We start from the raw sequence: 20750 nt of genomic DNA, 5'->3' as shown, positions 1-20750 counted from the left end.
CGTGAAAAGAACTGGGAACAAAGCGGCGTGGATGAAATGAATTGTTATCCCCGCTAAAGCCCTCAGAAACCTCTCTTGGCCGTCAGATTTTCCTCTCAGCGTGTCTGCCTGTCACCATTGTTCTTTGACACTGTGTGATATGAACGCCACTGGCAGCCCTGATTACCCCCACACACCCCTCACATCACAATCCATCTCCGGCAGCACTCACTGTATCATAGCTGTAGTTCACTTTCTAAAGACAAAATTTATTAAAAGCGCCATTAATGCTACTTGCTGAGTGTCCACTGGGTCTCTTTCATAAAAAATAAAGTAATTCATGATTCCTTTTATTGCAACATTAGAACATAGCTCTTCAGCTATCAGCATCATCTTGCCCATGTCCTTTCATGTAGGGATTAGGCGTGTCTCAAGTCATTTTCTTTTGTGTGACTCCCCATGGCCGAGGCCCCAAGATGCCCTGTGGCTAAACTGACTGTACTGCATTGACAGAAGAGAGAGGGAAGAATTAAGTGGAGTTAGGCAATAAGACAGACAAAAAAGATGAAAAGTATCAAACAGGAAGTAAAGATGGCTTGTGAAGAAGGAGACTCTTGAGGGACCATTACAATGTGCGAGGTGAGTCATGTAACAGCCGGAGACAGCTGTAGGGATCAGTACTGTAGGCTACACTTTGGTAGCCTTGCTAGCTTGTCTACTTGTGCTGCAAGACGGTATTAAGTGTAGAAACCCATAGTCCAACTGTCCTTGAAAATTTTGAAATACTCTCGACAGCAAAGGGTAAAATCAACATGGTGTATTTCTCTCTTGTTCTCATCTCACTCTGGTTTTAACAAAGCAGTACCAAATCACTATGATTCAAATGTAATCATTCCCCAATGTAAGAGTATGTAGCCTATAAACAGAATTAAAAAAAAAGTTTTACTATTTAATCAATGTCAAAATGTGCATCGCACGTCCACAGCTGTGCCTTTTTCTCAAAATTTTGCTAAACTTCCACAGTGGTGGCTAGTCTTGGGTCTCCCCAGCTAGGCTAGCTATGGATTCCTAAACCAAAAAAGTTAAAGTCTCAGAAGAAAATAGAGATTTTAATGGTGCGTGGACAAATCACTACCAAAGCTGCAAACTTTAAGTACCAAATAATCATAAATACCCCACTACATAGCAGCCATCTTGTCTCATTTTGACATAGTAGTAATGTTAAACACACTAATTTAGACATGATAAGTTGCATTACCTCCATTATAAGGCTCAAATATGTTTTGCAGCCCCAATCTTCTTGTGTTTTTTTTTTTTCTGGCCAAAAATGGCTCCTCAGATAGAAAAGGTTGCTGACCCCTGGCATAGATGTAGACTGACTATTTCACTATCTGCTGAGTATGAAAAACAAGTGCATTCGTCTCCCATATTTTAAATATCAAAGCAGCCAAGGACTTTTATTCTTGATGAATTTAAAGTCATTTTCACCGAGGGGCAAAAACTGATGAATACAAAGTCACCAGAATGCAGATAAGAAAGTGTTTGATGCTCAACATTTCCTGTAGGAGGACCCCATGCCCCCTTTCATATATGTCCCCATCTGAAGTTGAAACAAAACCTACGCCCTTTCATATCTGATATATATGCACATTTCATCAGGGATGCTAGAGCACAAAGGCTGCTCTATTGAACACTGCGGGGGTCACAAACAATTTCCCCACAGTCCATCAGCCAGTGAAAATGCTGACGGTACCTGCTTACAACATTAATGCCGACCATTGTGAAATGGATGCTAAACATGACAGAAGTGCATTTGTTCAAATTGCATTTTTTAGCATGAAACAAATGAATTCATACTTGTTGAATGCACTGCTCTGTCTGGCTCATGTCATTTTGCGTTGGTGCCAATTTACAATGTCCCATGTGCTATTGGAAAACTGGAGAGGGCCGGTGCAAAGTGAATGTCATAAACCACAGAAAGTCGCCCGCTGGAAGCCATTAAATTTACAAGGGTGACATTTGCATTTTCTTTTTAATATGGAAACCAATGAGAGGTAGTTTTTGATCCATATGACATTCCATTAATCTCCTCAGCAATCCAACAGTAGGTACTGGGTCTGGTGTTTTTGTAGTAAGTCTTACATAAAGATGAAGAGACATTAGAAAAATATACAGCATATACAGCACCTTAAATTAAACTTTGAGTAAGAAGCTTTGTTGTAATGTTGTAAGTAAGAAGCTTATTTGTAACTTGCCATGTTGTAATGGTCTTGAGAGATCCATCCACCACTCTGCCACTGACATCTTTAGAGGATAGCTACAACAAATTCTACTAGTTTTGCTCAGTGAATCCTCACAAGTGCATACTGACAGTTCTTTGTTGGATTCACACCACTGCTGCGTGTATTTATAAATAAATATCAAATTTCTCATATTTCTCCTAATGGGAATTAAACCCAGTTGGTGAACTGTAGAAAAGAAGCTTTTCATATTTCACTGCTTAGCAAAAGCAAAAAGATAGCATGAGTATGCCATGCACTTTTGATCCTGGTCTGAGCTTGCAGGAAGTTGCTGTAAATTCCAATAATCCTCAACACCACAATTTAACTGCACAGCTTATCATTTCTGACACACCTTGTACTGCGTCTCTGCTTCTACTCTGGCATAGTAAATGTCTTGGAGATTCACCAAAATCTAAATAAATACCAAAAAGAAGAAGAAGAACAGAAAAAAAAACACTGGACTTGATGAGAATGCCAGTTTCCTGGCAGAAAGACCTGCTGTACATTGTGTGCCTTCACAAAAAACAGAGCCCATCAACTGCAGCAGGAATTAAACTGGCAAACCTTCCTGTTACAGGACTCTCTAACATTACACAACCCTGCTAGGAGGAAAAACAGGTGTAGAGCTGTAGTTGGAAGGAGAATGGACATGACAGAAAATGAGAAGAAACAGAGGGTGGACATACTTTTTAGGCCTGTAGTCTGGGATGCTCCTGTCCAGGGATATGCGGTCACTGAGCTGAGCGTTGTAGCCGTACTCCTCGTATTTTCCCTCGGCATCATGACTGTCCTCTCCCAGAGTGGCAGCGGCTCCCCCCTGGCCAAGGCCTCCGGGTCCCTCAACTAGCCCCATGGGCTTTGCCAAACCTGCCAAAAAAATGACACAACAGAGAGACAATCATCCAGATGTACATGGCGTGTGTGTGTAAAGGCACACACACACTCAGAGAACAGGGAGAGACAGGTGAGAGGAGAGGCTATGCAGAAGGGCAGCTGACTGACATTCTCTAGCAGTGTAAGGAGACTGGTGTATGGCAGCTCCGAGACCCAGCGGGGCTCAACCATAGGGCATCATTACACTGTCTGTCAAAGAAAAAGCTGAAAAAATCCACATGGACACAAATGTCACAAAAGTAAGCAGAGCAGAAGCTGAGAGACACACTGGTGAAAGGGTCAACACTGTAACAGAGACCAGAGAGAATTCATAGCGCACAGCTGTAGGGGTGGAAGTAACAGTACAATTAAGTAACCTGTACTCTTGTTACTGTGACAAATTAGTTTTAGTTTACTCGTACTTCTTGGAGTATGTTTTAAAATGAATATCACTTTTAGGTACTTAAGCTAAGTATTGTGAAGAAGTACTGATAAACCATGTAAGAATGAAGCTAAAGAGAGGCGCCAAATCAGCAGCTGCAGCAGGGAGGAAGCTGCCGCAGGAGGGCAAAGCTCCACATTCAGAGAGGTGACACTCTGCAGGCAGCTAACACTCTGAAAAAAAAAATCATGTTGTAATGTGTAATTATCAGACCCAAACAGAATCTGTGGAATTTTTTTTAAGTTAGTGAAGTGTTGTTTGCTTGTAATTTGACAGAAAATATTTCTCCTTTGTGCCAAGCGAGTAGGAGAATTACAGTGGCCAACGCAAAAACGTGAATGGCCCTTTCTAGAGGCAGTTTTTAATTTGTCCATGCTGGGCTCCTGCAGAATTCCTCAATCCATCAATCAATCAACCAATTTTATTTATAAAGCCCAATATCACAAATAACAATTTGCCTCAGAGGGCTTTACAGCATATGACATCCCTCTGTCCTTAGGACCCTCACAGCAGACTCTGCGGAGGAGGATCCTCTTCTGTATGTCAATGGCTCATTCTAAGGTAACGAAAACTCAACAATTCTTATTTTCAGGTGATTTTACACTAATGAAAACATAGTTATGGATATTTTATACCATTTCTGCCAGTAGATGCCCCTAAATCCTACACACTGGATCTTTAAAGGCCTAACCTACCATAGACATCTTGGACAGGCCTTAAAGTCCTTTCTTATAAACTGTCACAAAGAGGGGAAATACTATCAAACTGTTTATTTAAACCAGTATGACTAGTACTTGTAGGGATTCACAAGCAATATAAATAATCAAGAAATGGACACGTATTCTGACTTTATAACTGCTTCAAAGGTAGCGTAAATGGTAAAATACTTCGAAACTTTGAGGAGCGCAGAGGGATAGAGAGGTTGGGTCAATTAGATATTTTATGGTTTAAGAATGATCAAACAAATTATCTGAACCCAGAGCAGATCAAGGAGGATGTCGGTGAGCAAAACTCACAGAATGGTGTTCAGACAGGTGAGTATCAACACACACTTAGCAATAGATGTACTGCACACTTTACACCCCATCTCTCCACTCCTGGGTTCTGTCACCCACAATGTCTTTAAAGTATTGCTACCAGCATGAGCCATCCAGATGGCTTCCTATTATGTCCTGTAGTATTTTGTCTCTCCAGCATGAACAAAATGCAAATGTTCAAATACAGTCTTCAACCAACAGGTGTGGTATTGTCATGAGTAGGCCTAGCATCCTGCCAGTGTTGTTATCTTGATGAAAGAAGAACATTTCTGAACCCTGCTGTTTCCTTATTGTCATGGTGTATTTCAATAGCAGGAAATGTAAATGTTATAGCTAACAATTCAGTTATATCAATTTTCTGAGGTAAAACTACAGAAAATACTTAGACATGTAAAATGATTAAAATTATCTTGCTGTTGCTGTTGAGAGGTGGTCCATAGTAAACACCATATTTACCCGACAAAAATATATGATGAGGAGAAAATATCCCATAGGAAATTTTTTGGCCTATGGCAAATAAGGTAATAAAAAAATATATTCATTTTCTTAGATCGTTTTTTTTCTGAAAGGTGATTTCATCTTAGCCATTTCTATGGAGAACTGAAGTCCAACAAGGAGGCACCAGATGTTAGCAGTGTGTGGCAACACCATACTCCACTTTTGATATTCAAACAGTACTTGTTCCATGCAGGTCCTTTTATCCCACAAAGAATCCCTGAAGAGAGGCCAGATTGCCTTTCTGTGTGCTTAATGATGAACTAGAGCCAGTCCTTGGCCAGCCCCATCATGTGAGGCTTCTTTGGTCTAATAAAAACTAAATTCAGCCCCGGATTTAATGTGTCGAACTTAAAATACCCCTCTGCTCTCATTAAAATGACTCATGGCTGTGATTTAACAGGCCGTCGCTTAGGTGCCGTGACAGTGACATTTTCAAAGAGGAAAGGAGAAAAATGTGGAACAGTGTCAAAAATGAAGTCTTGGCTGATAGAGGAAAAAATAGCATGTTCACTGATTCAGACCTCATAGGGACTGGACTGTAATTATTAGGGTGTGAGCTTTATGTTTCAGTCTTTTTAAAAAAAAAAAAAAAAAGCATACCCTCCCAAGGGTTATTAGTATTTGTTTGGACCCTCCTCTTTGACTGATAAAATAATGCAACACCCTCCCCCCTCAGATTAAATATAATTCCAAATGTCATATGTTAAATGGATACTTTATGGACTTTCAATCAGCTTTGTCTCATAACAGTGAGGGTATATGTAAATGAACTTCGGTAAACTTCCCTTTGTTTGAGTTATGCCCGGCTCTCCCTGCTCATCTCTCAGCTCTAATCTGCTGGCTCTTGGAGGCTGTTGCTAGAACTATAGATTGTACTTCTGCATTTTTGTGTGCCTGGCTCTACAGACATAAAGAGTATAGCAGCGGATCAAGAGAAACATGTTCATTCCTAGAAAAACTGACGCATGAAGCCAAAAAAGTTAAACTACAGCGTTTAATATTGCCTGGACAACTGATGCTGCTTCTGCACTATGTGGCCCATAGAGCAGACATGCTAGAGACTTCCACCAGCCAAGCCCACTACTTCAGGTTTAGCCCTCCGCTAACTCTTCCAGACTTCTCGAAGACTGAATGGATCAACTCTGATGAAATAATTTATTCGAAATTTATTTGCAGATGTTCGGAAAATTAGTTTTTGGGCCGCATTGCATTACACAACGGTGTATTTACACTGTTTGGCCACTACATAAATTGGCTTCAAAGCCCAGCGCACTTCCTAGGAACCTGGTTACCAGCCAGCCACCATTTTGTTTCCTATAGAAAAATGGCCAAGCTCACATTATGTCACCAGGGAGCGTTTATTGGTCAGGTGTGGCGCAGTGCATTCTGTTAGCTGATGGTTCTCTACCACTTGAGCAAAAGGTCATGTAGCTCTGGTCATGTTGCATCTTTCTACTGCATAGCCAGCCCAGTTTTATGAAAATACCATCTCTTCAGCAGTACAATACTTCTTTAAAGGAACGATAATTGTTACAGCCCAAATTGCATATTAAGAATAGAAATAGAAACACATTAGAAAACATAATGTATGGAATATTTACAAAGTATTCCACCAAGCCAACATTTGTATGTGGGTCTATGTAGTAAATGGGCTGAAAAATGGTCCCTATATTGGATTGTCCCAAAGTTCCATAATGGCTCCATGCCATTTGCCCACATGGGTGGGTTTACTCAAGTGGGCCTCAGATAGGATACCCATTTTTGATCCATACTCAATTGGTTTCCTGGTAGCCCTAGCAAAACCCTTCTGGGTAAATCCACCCATGTGGGCAGTTGGCATGGGGCCACTATGGAACCTGTGGACAATCCCAAAAAGGGCCCATTTTTCAGCCCATTTAATACCCAAATGGGCCCCACATACAAATGTTGGCCAGACAGCTGCTCTCTGTTCTCTATGTTTGACATGTGCTGTTTCTCCCAGTCGACATATTGGTCGTACCAGCTACTTAAAAATAAAGCCCTGACACAGAGACATGATTGTTGTCCTCTTGTCCTGCATATGGTAAGATGAACCTTTATGATCCATGGCGCACACCAAAGGCTTTTTTTTTTGGACTATTTGATGTTGTGACTCGTTTCCAGTAAATCTTCCAAGAAAAGGATTAAATTAATGTGTCATGGAAAGATTAAAGACTCTGCCTTCAAAAATATTCATATAACCCGACCCCTTTTCTGACCCTGAGCCCCCCTCCCGAAACAAAAGCCTGTTGTCAGCTCATTCATATCTGTCTCTGCAGGCATGACTATTGTTTGACTATTTAAAATTCCATGAAACTGCAGGATAATGTCAGATAATTGTTATGCGAACCAAGCTTCCAGTGTGGCCTCCACAGAAAAATCGAGCTGCGTCTGTTCTGCAAATCAACAGATGGACACACAGACAGTAAGTAAACAGCGCATACCAATGAAGAGCTCAGCTCTCAGCTTCACCCCTCCAGGAACTGCGGAGTAATCACCATATTTGGATGGCCTCAAATCCTCGGGTGCTACTGAAGATTTGTAATTGGAGCTGAATGGTTGCAAACTGGCTTCTCCCGCGAGAGGGATTTAGCATGCCCTGCACCAGCCAATGTGGTGGCATTTTGACAAGTACGGGTGGGGTTCACGTCACCGACTAGCCATCTGGCATAGCAGCCCATGTCGCACAATAACACAGATACCCTCCAGAGCCGGAGACTCGAGTCTGGAGGGCCTCTCTGTCTCCACATGAGTCTTGGAAGCAGGACAATGCCCGCCAGCTTTGTTTTCTGGTTGCTGCATCACTTTACTTCCCCCTGCCTTCCACTTTCTCTGTCTGATTGAGGGAAATTCCATTATAGGATGAGAGGCCTGAAAATCTGATCCACTGTCATCTGTCTGTAGCACTTCAACATAAATTTAAAGATTCTGCAGAAGCAATCTCATGATGGAGGGTTTGTATTTGTAACGTTAAAAGAGCACTGCAGCAAATTGATGCTGTTTGTTTGGAAGCTTCAACTCTTTCTTCCTTTGCAGGGTTCTGTTTTTATGTAGCTGCTGACCTGTTTTGATAATGCCTGGTAGGTAATTTGAGGTAGCTAAATTGCTCTGCCGTGCTCGGATTTATCTTTTATGTTTCCTCCATTTGGTCTTTTCATCTTTTGAAATTTGTTTGGGAGAAAGCAGAGAGTCATGCAAAAATTGAATATGCATAAATTTATCAAAAGCAAAATGCTTCTTCTTTACACAGCAACATTTTTTTTTCCCAAAAATGGATTGCTTGCAAACAAAAATAGAAGCTTTTAATACATTTCTTGAAAGAAAGAATTGGACCATGCAAGTCTGTGGGTAGAGCATCACACTAACACTGTGGGGATTAAATCTGTATTCCCACGGCAACTGCATGAGTTAAAAATGTATGTACACATGATCCTGTGAGGCACTTTGTATAAAAGCACCCAGCAAGTGGGCTGTTATGTTCTGGTCGGGAAAAGATGACAATGACTAAAGGCCCACGCTGCTTACTGTAGTGCTGTGACTAAGATAGCTGCAGAGACAAAATCAATGTTGATCTATAAACTAAATTAGACTATCGTGTCTGTAGAATTTGACCACACAGCTTTCAAATTTCTGAAATTTGCTGTAAAGTATTTTTTCATTCACTGCTCCCAATGTGAGATTCACTCTCCAAACGGCACCTTCGCACTTTCATCATTTCACCATAAGGTAGTTACAACATCTGCTTCTTCCACTTAGGCTTCACTCCCATCCAAAACTAGATGAGGATCATTGCATTGTTTGAATCTCACTGTGCCTGAGTATACATCTGTCTCTATGCTCCTTCCTCAAAATCCATTTGTTCATATGCCTCTGACGTGATACATGAAACCCATAACAGCTATAAATTATACAGTAACCTTCAGAACGTGTCTGATTTGGCCTTTATAAGACAGAGTCTCAAATTCAAAGATGACCCCATTTTTAATAAATGATTCAAGAGCAAGAGTGGAGTTATACATGTCCAAAGTGATGCAGCGGAATTCTAAATATTGATGGTGAGGCGAGAGTAGGGGATTCAGTGATCTCTTCAAGAGAAGGAAAATAACTCGATCTGGAGAGATTTAAAGCCTTCAAAGGCCAAAACAAATCTATGAAATATTGAGAGCTTCGAGGAGAGCTGCATTAATTCTAACACTGCCACTCATAACAGCAGCAGGCATGTCAGGACGATAACAACTCTGATTTGGAAATTGGTGGCACTAGACCCCTGAATTATCTCTAAACAATGGATTGTTGTCCTTCTGCAAAATGCAAGCCCTATGAGAGCTGACATGACGTGCAAGCACAACAAACACAGAGCTGCTATCTCTATCTGTTCATTTCACACAAAGCATCTGCATTCTGGTTTTGGGAATTATCTGCTGCCTCCACTTGCTATGTCCAATTGTTTGCTCCTTCCATTTAAACCTTCCATGTGTGTGTGTGAGTTTAGCTGTTTACAGACTGTACAGAGTAACTTCCTGTTTAAAACATGTCCCTCGATTAATCAATAAAACAGTGGTGTGCTCTTGACAAAATGTGTACCATAATAGTCAGAAGTTTTTCATAGGGGTAGCCACTGAAAATCGTAGCAATCATATCAAGGGTGGCTTTCCCTTTGGCAGCACCACTGATAATAGCTAATTTTCCCATATTGCATCATAAAAAAATGAAGATGTGCATAAAATTGGAGGTTACAAGAAAAATGAAGTTGTCGAACAATAAAAAAAGTAAGCTATTGACAAAAAGGGGCTCTCTCTTGGCCATTTGCTCCCATCTTCAGGAGTGTCTCTAAATTCAGTTAATGATTTATCTGTTCACTGTCAAGCCACGTAAAGTTTTTGTGTCAAATTTAAATATTGCAACATGCGGTGTAAATAACACCTGTGCAGCATCAGTCAAGCTTTATCCTGCACTGTGGTCTAATTAATTCTGATTATTACGGACTGACTATACCAAATATCAAACATATTGCCTGCATTTGTTAACATTTCTGTAATTCTGCACAATATAACATCACATTACATTAACTACTATCTGTTCCAGTCTGAATCACATGACTATGAGATAAGATTCAGTTATAAGGAGCAGTTATATGTGTGATTTCTAAACCAAATCATGCCTGAAGGTCAATCTGATTACATTTCAATTTAAAAAAGAAAATGTTACTGCAGGAATTCTAATACCATTTGCATTTGTTCAGAGTGCATAATCTGTTCATATCTGAATAATGGTTTTGTATTTGGTTACATCTTTAGGACTGGTTGTAAAACATTTCAAAACACTTTTGTTCCATTTTGTCAAAATTCTCCCAAAAAAGAAAGATAAACAATCAAAGTGCGGAGCAGCAATGAAAATCCATTTACATCATCAATTATCCAGCCTGGCATAGTGTCCTCCTTCATCAGATGTCATCATTAAATGTTAGCGATGTAATCACTGCATGACTCCAGGCCAGCAGTGTAAATATGAAGAACGCTCGCTCCATCTGAGATTGCCATTATTGTCTGTGGCTGACTGCTGATTGTCAGGTTGGCCGCTGAATTCATTACCATGATTCCTCAAGGCTGAGCAGAATTGATTCTTATCTGATTCTGAAACTGTTTTGTTGACCAGAGTCTCATCTACATATCATTATTGCAATATATTTCATTTCATCAGGCCTCACTGTGCTTCCCTGCAGCCGCATTACACACTGCACAACAACATATAGGCACACCGCGATGTGTATCATAAAGATACAGTCAGAGCATCAAGTGCGTGTCAGCGTGGAAGAGAGAGAGAGTGTGACATTTCTCATCAAGCCTTTGCCCCAGCAGGCTTAGCATATAAACAGCATTGGTTTCTTTGCCATAATTGGGCATTATAGATAAGAAGCATATCTGGTGCTGCAGCTGGGCCTGTGAGGCTGCCATCCCATCAGCACCTACGCACTGGGAGAAGGCCGGGAGTGACATGCATGGCTGATGACAACAGCCTCAGTAGGACCGTGAGCTGGGGGACAACAGCCAAGCTAAAGCAATGACACATCCAGCACTGGTCAGAGGAGTAAACTGAATAGTGGCACATCCACTTGCTAATAGCAATATCTGTTTTTTAAGAAGCTTATTTTTAGAGCAATTCTGCTCCGAGTAGAAGAAAGAGAGGCAATGAAAAGAAGGTCAGGTAGTTTCATCTGAGTCTAATCCAATTTAGGTTTGATCATAAGACCATGAGTACAAAAATTAAACAAGTTGGTGTTGTTGTTTATTCATTAGATGTTTTTGTAGTAGCCTAATTTTACATATATTAGTTTTGCAATATAAAGATGCTTTCCCAATCATAGCTTAGTCACCGCACTTAGGCTTGGAAAGTCTGTCCTTTGGAAATCACCACAAGTTGAAGCAATGTACATAATGCTATGGTAAGATTTGAAGGGGATCTATCATGCAATTCCTTATTTTATGTCATATAATGTTACAATATCAGGTAAAGTGTCAAAAAATTAAGTAAATGCATGTAAAAGTAATCCCTGTGAGCAAAAACCTCAGGCTTTAGCACACTATAATAAATACGTAATACTCTGTTTCAGTGTTTTCTTTTTTTTATATACTATTGAGCTGACGTCAGATAAAGATAGGAGATAGGATTTCTTTATATGGTTATCTGCTCCAGGCAGATAATTGTGACAGTGTAGCCTACACTACACTACATGACGCTACATGCTAACATCAGGGAACCATGTTTTTAGCTGCTGGTGTTGTTAAGTTCTCCACGGTTTTAGATTATATTCCTGCTGCCACATGTCCAGTTGTGAAATTTTTGATTTAATTTTTGATTGGTGATATTTCATAGTAGAAAGTGTCTGATGACTGACCAATCCGAGCAGATTGGAATTTTTGGATGAGGCCTTAAAGAGACAGATGCTAAAAAAGACAGAGGGAGAATATGGGTGTTCCGGCACAAACATTATAAGGAAAATAGAGTGTTTTTATTTTATTGTATTGTATTTTTTTTTTATCTTTACATTACAACATGTAAACATGTTCTATAATAGAAATCCATCATACAAGTCTGAACCTGAAAATGAGCATAATAGGTCCCCTTTAAAGAATTAGAGGGTGTTTTTTTGTGTGTCTAGGGTAAAGTGTAATGAATGGATTAATAAGTGTGTTTGTCTTCTAAAATGTAAGATGCAATTATAAGCTAATAGTGATAGTTGTTAGTTACCACAAGACCTCATGCACGCTATTGTGACGGGCCCTATTGCATGGTTGTTACTAGTTATGAGGCTCACACACACACACACACACCACAGGCAAATGGTTAAAAAAAAGCCAAAATAATGTAATTGAGGGCGCTTCGCTACTTCTTCCTCCTGTTCATTTCTCTCTTGTCCTTTCTTACTGCTGCTCATATGTTTGAAAAGCATGACTACTCGCTGGACTTGTAGTTGTGCTCAGCTTGTTAGTCTTGACAAGTTAAATTAAGTACGGCTATAATTAGTGACATAATTACTGTTATAATAAAGTTAATTAAAGTACTGGTATAATCATGTTAAATAAATATTGTCAAAATAATGTTAACTAAAGTGGTACTATAATAAAGTTAGATAAAGTTAATTATCCCTAAACTACAACGCTGACATGCAGGTTATCCAACAATCATCATTGCAAACCTGTCTATGACAAAAATATCATAGAAAATAATTATTCATTTAATTGATTTTTTTTAAAATATATATATATATAGTTAATTCAGAGTTTTAGATTATGTAGAATAAGCATTTTTAATTTTTTTTATAGATTGCTACTGACTATTTTATTCAAAAAAAAAAAAATAGAAAAGAAAATCATGTCAGAGATGTGTCACCATTTTTATTTAACATGAGTTCTTCATTGAACACAGGTCTAGCTCTAAGGTGGCAATCTGAATCATTCGCGAGGGCACCCCCCAGCCCACGGGCCCCAGTGTAACCGCACTGCCTGCACTGTCTATATTTACACCCCTGCATTCGTCACTCTTCATCCTAAAAGCTTTTACTCTTATAACATAAAAACATGATTAAAAATAGAGACAAGGACTCTATGTAGGAAAGAGTGTAGCCAAATAGTGTTATATTACAATAAAACACCTTTCATTTTCCTTATCGTATAGCTCTACACTCCGACACATGAGTGATGCTACTTCTTGTTTTGCTGAGATATTTAGCTTTAACCTCAGTCTATTAACACGATCAAGTGCTTCTCTGTAAGATTTCTGTCTGAAGTTCAGCTGGTAACATTAAAAAATAAGCCTAAGACAACATTCACAGCCAGTGTTGGGCTTGTTACTAAATGTAATTCTTACTCAATACTCTTTTCAAAAGTAATGACATTACTTTACTTATTACTCCTTGTCAACAGTTATTCGTTACACTACTCGTTATATGACTTTTCCATTACACCCCATAAAACTGTGTATCTCCCCAAAATTCTGGTTAATCGTTGGTTGGTGTAGCTAACCCTAGATCACTTGCAAATGATTTTGGGTTTTTTTCTTTCTTTTTTTTTACTTGGAGGTCTTCAGTTGCCTATGACCAGTATTTTACCAAAGCTATGCCTGAAAGACGGAGTGTCAGTCGTGGAGCAACATTTCATCCACAAAATATCCAGCCACAAGCTTATTATTTCTTTGTCCACGATTAAAATCCAGTTTTGGTTGTTTAGCCAGTGTAGGGCTACAGGTCACGTCAGCAGCCTAGGAGGGCTCACCTTTGGTGGGGTATATTTCCTGGAGCTTCATGTTGTTGGGCTGTCAGTTATAGTAGCCAAGGTGTTTCACACTGGAGGTTTGAGGATATGTTTTTCACAGTGGGAAGAGTTTTAGTTCTACTACCTGCAGCAACAGTGTTCTTGTCATCTTTCCTCCCGACAAAATCAAAGTAATGGGAATATTTCCAGCCGCTAAGGTAAGTGTTCTCATCTTTCTAATTAGCTTGCTGTTTTGTGACGTGCCTGCGCAGTGCAATGATCAGGAAATGAGTGTGATGATGTGATGATGTATTTCAAGTCAACAGTGATGTGATAACAAAAGTAATGTTGTAACAGGTCGTTTTGGGGTAACTAATATTATTACTGAAATTTTATCAGTAATTAGTTACACTACTCGTGCCCAACACTGTTCACAACTAATGTGTTGGTGAAGATTCTCAGTCATCCAGGTCATGGTAATTCTAAGTCACGAGGGTTTAAAGCCTGTGACTCCCCACCAGTCAGTTAGAACCGAAGAGGCCTCTTGGATGAGAGGTGAAACATCTACAAGAAACTCAAGCCCAAGCTCAAGTCCAGTTGCCAACCATAGCATTTAGAATCCACAACTAACAAATGGAGATCACTTTAGCCTAATTAGCTAGCTAGTTTCTGATAGCCATTAATGATAAGCCTGCTATTGTCCACCTCTGTCTTCAAAAATCATTCAGATTTTCAAGTGGTAAATCTGCCACCATTATTACTATAAACTGCATTATGTGCCATGTGTGAATAGCAAGCTTGAAAGATGTAGCAGCAGTAATAGAGTGGGGCAGGGCTTAGCAAACAGTGGATTAATTCTTTAATCATGTTTTCCCTGTGCTAATTGAATATCAACACATTATGTTGGATATCTACAGCTTAGTTCAAAATTTCCATATCAATATTGACCTTCAAAATCCCTATCAGTCAAACTCTAATGTTCAAAAGTACTCATTTCTATCTCTTTCTAAATAATGGCACTTAATCTTGCGTTTCGTGTTCATTTAGGCCAGGCAGACTGGCGGTGCTTCAGCAGGTAAGCACTGGCGAGGAGGTATTTACTGGTTCTAATGCAGTACTTAAGGTCAAAACACTGCTTCATAAGCTTGTTAACAAGCTTAAAACCCACTCATCTGATTACCCAAAGACGGTGGCTTCCACAGCAGAGCAGTGCTGCTGATAACCCTCATGTTGCTCATTTCTGCGCAGAATGGGCCACCGATAAAGCTTGACCGTTGTTTTCTTGTTGGGAGTCTGGTGACCATTCATCAGGCGACTATAAAAAAGGAATTCTGCGACTTGTTTATGTCCTTCAAATCTAATTGGACCTTGCTGCAGCTCCCGTGGCATGCCATTGGTAGGCAATAAACAACAGAGGGAATGGGCAATTACTTCATATCGCTACCAGACATGGTAATAGTTATTGGCGCACTGAGTCCTCCTCTCACCATAGTTATTCCCAATGGCCACAGACTACAATTTGTGTTCTGTGCACGATTTAGAAAAAGGGCCAGTGACCTGGGATATGAGGATGTGATTAAGTATGCCATTAAAGAGCTCAAGACAAATCATGGAGGGATTGTGACAGCCAGCGAATGTTTCCAGCCTGTGTGCACTCCTGGGTACACATTGCCGCTGTCAAAGAAAAATTACGTAACCGCGATTGATTCCTTTTTCTGTTCCAGACTTGGATAGTGTGGGAAGAGAGTTTGTCTGCAAATTGTAACTCTGAAATTTGTCGAGCTCCAATTGAACAGCTGGATTTGGTGAATTAATGAATTCAAACTCAATTTGGAATCCAGTGTAACAGCGTGACACTGAGTGACATTATTACAAAATGCAATAAATTCATTTTAGACTGACACATAAGCTCAAGATGCTTTGACGCTCTTGTATTCCTGTGCTAACTGGAAGGCAGGCAACTGTGCCAGCTTTGCACTTAGTTCATTGCCGGTTCCTCTCTCCATCTCATAATAACTGTTACTCTCTCCACTTGTGAGAGACCTGCAAAGCGTGTCCCAGCTACTTGGACTCAGCTGTGCTACAAGGGGAGTCAGTTTTGAGAGAGTCATCTTTGAAGCTGATATGAATTTCACTCAAATAAAACAACTGTCACAAAAAGCAACTCTTTTGACTCTGTATCGTCCCTTAGACAAAGTGAATGACCTTCAGACATCACTTAGGGAAAATAAGTCAATTACCAATTACACTTAAGCAAATAAAACTCTGTAAGTTCATGTTTTAAAATCCACCCACTCAAAAGTGGCATGAGACAAATTGATAAAACTCATAAAGTATTTCAGCTTGGACAAACCCCGTTGTATAATTCCACATATAAATGTTTAGTGAACAGATAAGTCTTTCTTTTTCCCTCAGCCCTTTAAGAGTTTTCTGAAGACACAGTGTGTTTCTGTCCCACAGCAGTGACACAGTGTGGGGCTGCATTGTCTCTATATAAAGCTAAGTGACTGAGAGGATGCATTGTACTTTTTGAGAGGCAATGCCTGCTGGCTGGATGCCAGATGCCAAGCATAACTCAAAGTGACAGAGTGACCCTCAAATAGCTGCCGAGGCTCGGGAATAATAACAAGATCATGCAGAAACAGTCCACAGCTGCACTGTTAGGGGGCCATGAAGCTGTGAAACCTCCTTAACTACTGACTGGTGAGCAAACTGTCAGATGAACTGTCGGGCCACTGTTTCTGGTTCTTGCAAACATTACAACCAGTTAGAAGGAGACGCTGTATCTTCAACAATGAAAAGGAGACACTTTCTCCATATTTTTTCTATTTCTTTTCTGCATGTTCTTGGATTCAGGGTTTTAACAGCTTTCACAAGGCTGACTTTAAAAGGGTATTAAGAAATGTGACCTCTACTGGCAACCAGCGTGAAATATGACAACATAAGTAGAACCTGCCTCCTCCTACACGGTCCCCAGCCCTCACAGACTCCCCTTCAGCCTGAGCTCCAGTCGCCTGTAATTTACACAGATGATAAAGTCACAGTTTCCCAGGAGAATAGTAAGCAAGTGAATAGAAATTGACTTTACTGATAGATTAGAAATCAGTTAGTAGCACCGTGCTAAGGAGGAATATTGGAGCATGCTATTTTTTATTATTTATGCTTAGGAAAATACATTTTGGCTAATGTAGATTACATGTCACTGGTTCAAAACATTAAGTCATTGCTGTTGATCTACAAGTTGATTAACTCGCTGTGAATGCTAAAGGATCAGTTTGTGCTGTAAGGTAGTACAGAATTTCTGTGGCATTCTCATACAACACCACTGACATTGAAATATGCCACCAAAGCAGTGTGAGAAATTTTTAGCTGTGATCCCACTTAGCCTCAATATCCTGTGAGCGAACACTGTGCAGTCCAAAAAATACTCTGAATTCAAGAAATGTGCTTCTTTCATTACAAAAATGGCCTGTGCAGGAGTCAGTGGGAACCTGTCCAATTCTTTTTTTGCTATCAGCCATGGATTACTATCGTCTGTTGCATAAACTGTTTATAGTTTTTGGCTTTGAGTCACTTACAAGGAAGACAATGGTACAGGACCTTTAAACTAGGGCTGGGTGATATGGAAGAAAATTAAATATCGCAATATTTATATATCACAACACCAAATACCCTGATATTGCAATGATAATGTAGGACTGATTATTAGTGCTTTCACAAATATTTACACAAGACCTTTGAAAATAATCGTGAGTAATAAGACTATAATGACTAGAAAGAACAGCTATGACATCACTTTACTGTAATGCAGCCTTTGAAGTCAGGAAAAGACAACACCTACTACAGGCCTATTATCATATCCAAAATCTAAGACAGTATCTGGTCTCATATCATACTTTAAATCTAAATTGACGGACAGATTTATCTCAGAAAATAGAAGAAAATTATAGTTCTTGGTAAAGAAATCTGTTGTAAAATTATTCATATGCATTGTCACTCTAGCTGAAGCAATAAATCAATTAGCTGATCGATGAAAATGTTATTATTTTGATAATCGATTAATTCATTGATTGTTTTTGTCATTTTTCAAGTTAAAATGCAAAACATTTGCTGGTTCTGCTTTTAAATGTGAGAATTTCCTTGTCATATATTAATGTGAATAATAGATTTTTGTGGTTTTGCCTGTTGGTCGGACAAAACAAGACATTTAAAGACATGACTTTGGGGTCTTGGAAACTGTGACAAACATTTTTCATTTTTTACATTTAGTTGACCAAACAATTAATCGATTAACTGAGAAAATAATTGGCAGATTAATAGATAATGAAAATAATCATATTTTGCATTAATGAATTAAAAAAAAATAATAAAGCCCACAGACTCATTATTACTAAATTTGCCTGGCTAAAGCTGAGTGAGTGTAATTTAATACATGGGAAAATGGTGCTTGATGGGATTTTAAAATTAATTTTGAGAGCGAAAAAAGTTTGTTTGCTTCTTTAAAGTTATTTAACACTGATGCGTCTAAAGTCTCTATATTCATTCTAATGAGTTAAAAACTTGGAATATCTCATGTACTGTATCCAGGTCAGTCTTTTCAAGCATCTGCATGAATGACGCCTTTAATCTATGGTGATTATATGGATCTCCCACAGGAGAAGAGGACCATGAGTTAGACAGAGTCATATGTAACCTGATTGTAAAGGTTGCTGCTCTGCTGAGGAGACCAATTCTGCCCCACAGACTAATGGCCATGTAATGAAATACAAGTCTGTCATTCCGTTATAGAGCCATTACATTAGACTCTCCTTCAAAACTCAGACAGCTTGTTAAATCTGATATGTTTCACCAGCAGTGCCTCCAGTGAAATGAGCTGCTGCTGCTGCTGCTGCTGAGACACAGACTTCCTCTGAGCGGGTTCTATACAGATCTACAGACATCAACACTTAAAGCATAAGTTTATGTGAAGTTTACAACAAGTCAATTATGGGTTAGGGGAGTCACGGTCTAATAGGCTGTTAAAGTAACAGCCCAGTAAAGTCTATCAACACAAATGATAGCTGCACATATATACTAAGTATTGCACTGTGATACATCACCCTGCTTCATTAGCTCCTATACAAGGGTTAGAGCTTTGGAGGCAGCAGATGTGTGACAGTGATTCATGCGTAAAATCAGACTGATTTTTCACTGCTTTACCAAAGAAATGAGGCTACCAGGCTGACAGGAAAATATGCATGAGTCATGCTCCAGGTCGGCAGAAAACTCACCCTTGTGCATCAGCATGTGCACCTTTTGATTCTGGAGGACAGTTTGGCCAATCAGGCCACAACTAAGTGCTCCACGCTGCACAAGAGCTGTCTATTTATAGACTATAGCTACAATTCATAAAGTGTGTCGTTTGCAGTGGTCATTATCTGCTTCATTATGATGATGATCATTTCTGTAGCAGTAAGCCACAGCTTTTGCTGTTAAGATGATCCTACCGTTTAACTGGTTGTAGACCACATCCTCCAGCCTCTCCAGCCTCTGGAGAATAGACTGCCTGTCCACCAAGTTGGAAACTTTGCCATTCCTGGCTCGCAGCCTCTGGTCAGACATACGCCCTATCTGGATGAGCTCCTCGGATCGGTCCTGGATCCTGCAGTAGACCGAGAACAGGATAATCCCCACGAACACTAAAATGTTGACGGTCAGCAAAGTTTTGATTTTGCGTGCCACAGCCATGAAAGAGAAGATCGTCTGGCTGACTTAGTCAAGCCCAGCAGCTGTCCATGTGCGGTGGCCTGCTTTGCCACCTTACTCCGTGTGTTTGTGTGCGCGCGCGCGCGTGTGTGTGGTGTGTGTATTGCAGGAGGATGATTTTCTGCCCGGGGAGAGAAGGTCAACTCGTGGAGACCCGAGGAACTGACGGATCCGTTCAGCACCGCGGACAGCTCCGGAGGCTGCGCTCACTTCTTCCTAGCGGGGCATCGCACCCGTCACATTGACACTGAGAGGTGGGGAAGGTTGCTGGCGGCCACGGGGCTCGGCTCCAGCCGGTGAGCGATGCTTTTCTGGGGCTCCACAAGCCAAGAAACAGCTGCAAACGCTCTGCCGCCGTCACAGCTACATATTACAAGACGCCAGGGCAGGCATGCATCCTCTAGAGGAGCCTACAGGCAGTTGCAAAACATCTTTCCTCCGCAACGTGATAAGTCGCCAGCTCCTTAGCCCCAATATGTCTCGTCCATCTTACAGGAGATGCACTGCAATAACCGCTCGCATCGAAGCATCGTCCTGCTTTGTTGTGGCATCTCTCTCTTCAAAGGCGTTGTGGTCACTCCATCCGTCCCGCTCTGCAAATATGAACCCGAGGAGCTTATGTCCAGAGAATATGTGGATGCTTCAAAAACAAGGCGGCGTTTCTCTCCCGCTCTCTCTTTCTCTCTCTCTCTCTCTCTCTCTCTCTCTCTCTCCTTCCGTCTCTCTCGCTGTGTGTTTGTGTTCCGTCAGTCCATTGTTGTTCCCCCGTTCGGCTGTGCGGGGTGGGATGAGTTGAGAGCAGATTCGCCCTCAAATGCGGTGGGAGAGATACAGCCGGGCTCTGGCATGCTGTCTCTCCTCCCAGCCTCTCCGCTCTCTGTCAGGGAGGAAGAGCCGCCGCTGCGTCCTGACGTTCAGAGGCTCAATCATGAATATTCACGAGCTGTGTTGGGCTCGCAGGATAAAATAAACAGCACGACCATGAAGGCAGCTAATACTTCCACTTGGTAGAGCGAGCCTTCTCCACGTATCAGTTAGTCAGCTGTGAAGATGTGTTAACAGAGTTTTGATCCGTGATGAGAAGGTTAACAGTTTCCATCTCACCTCTGATGCCACCGCCACCAGC

General features: G+C 40.5%; 1 protein-coding gene across 1 annotated transcript in view; it reads right to left on the bottom strand.

Moving 5' to 3' along the window:
- Positions 1 to 20506, bottom strand: part of galnt9 (polypeptide N-acetylgalactosaminyltransferase 9) — a 117510-nt gene extending 97004 nt beyond the window's left edge. Inside the window, exons 1-2 of the mRNA XM_033620029.2 lie at positions 19366 to 20506; positions 2948 to 3128 (exon numbers count right to left, since the gene is read on the bottom strand). Coding sequence (XP_033475920.2) covers positions 2948 to 3128; positions 19366 to 19606 — 422 coding nt within the window. The 5' untranslated portion in view covers positions 19607 to 20506. The remainder of the gene's footprint in view (positions 1 to 2947; positions 3129 to 19365) is intronic.
- Positions 20507 to 20750: the final 244 nt, after the last annotated feature.

The sequence above is a fragment of the Epinephelus lanceolatus genome, chromosome 9 (assembly GCF_041903045.1).
Source record: "Epinephelus lanceolatus isolate andai-2023 chromosome 9, ASM4190304v1, whole genome shotgun sequence".
Lineage (NCBI taxonomy): Eukaryota > Metazoa > Chordata > Actinopteri > Perciformes > Serranidae > Epinephelus > Epinephelus lanceolatus.
The sequence above is the reverse complement of the archived record's forward strand: the minus strand, read 5'-3'. Positions and strand labels throughout refer to the sequence as shown.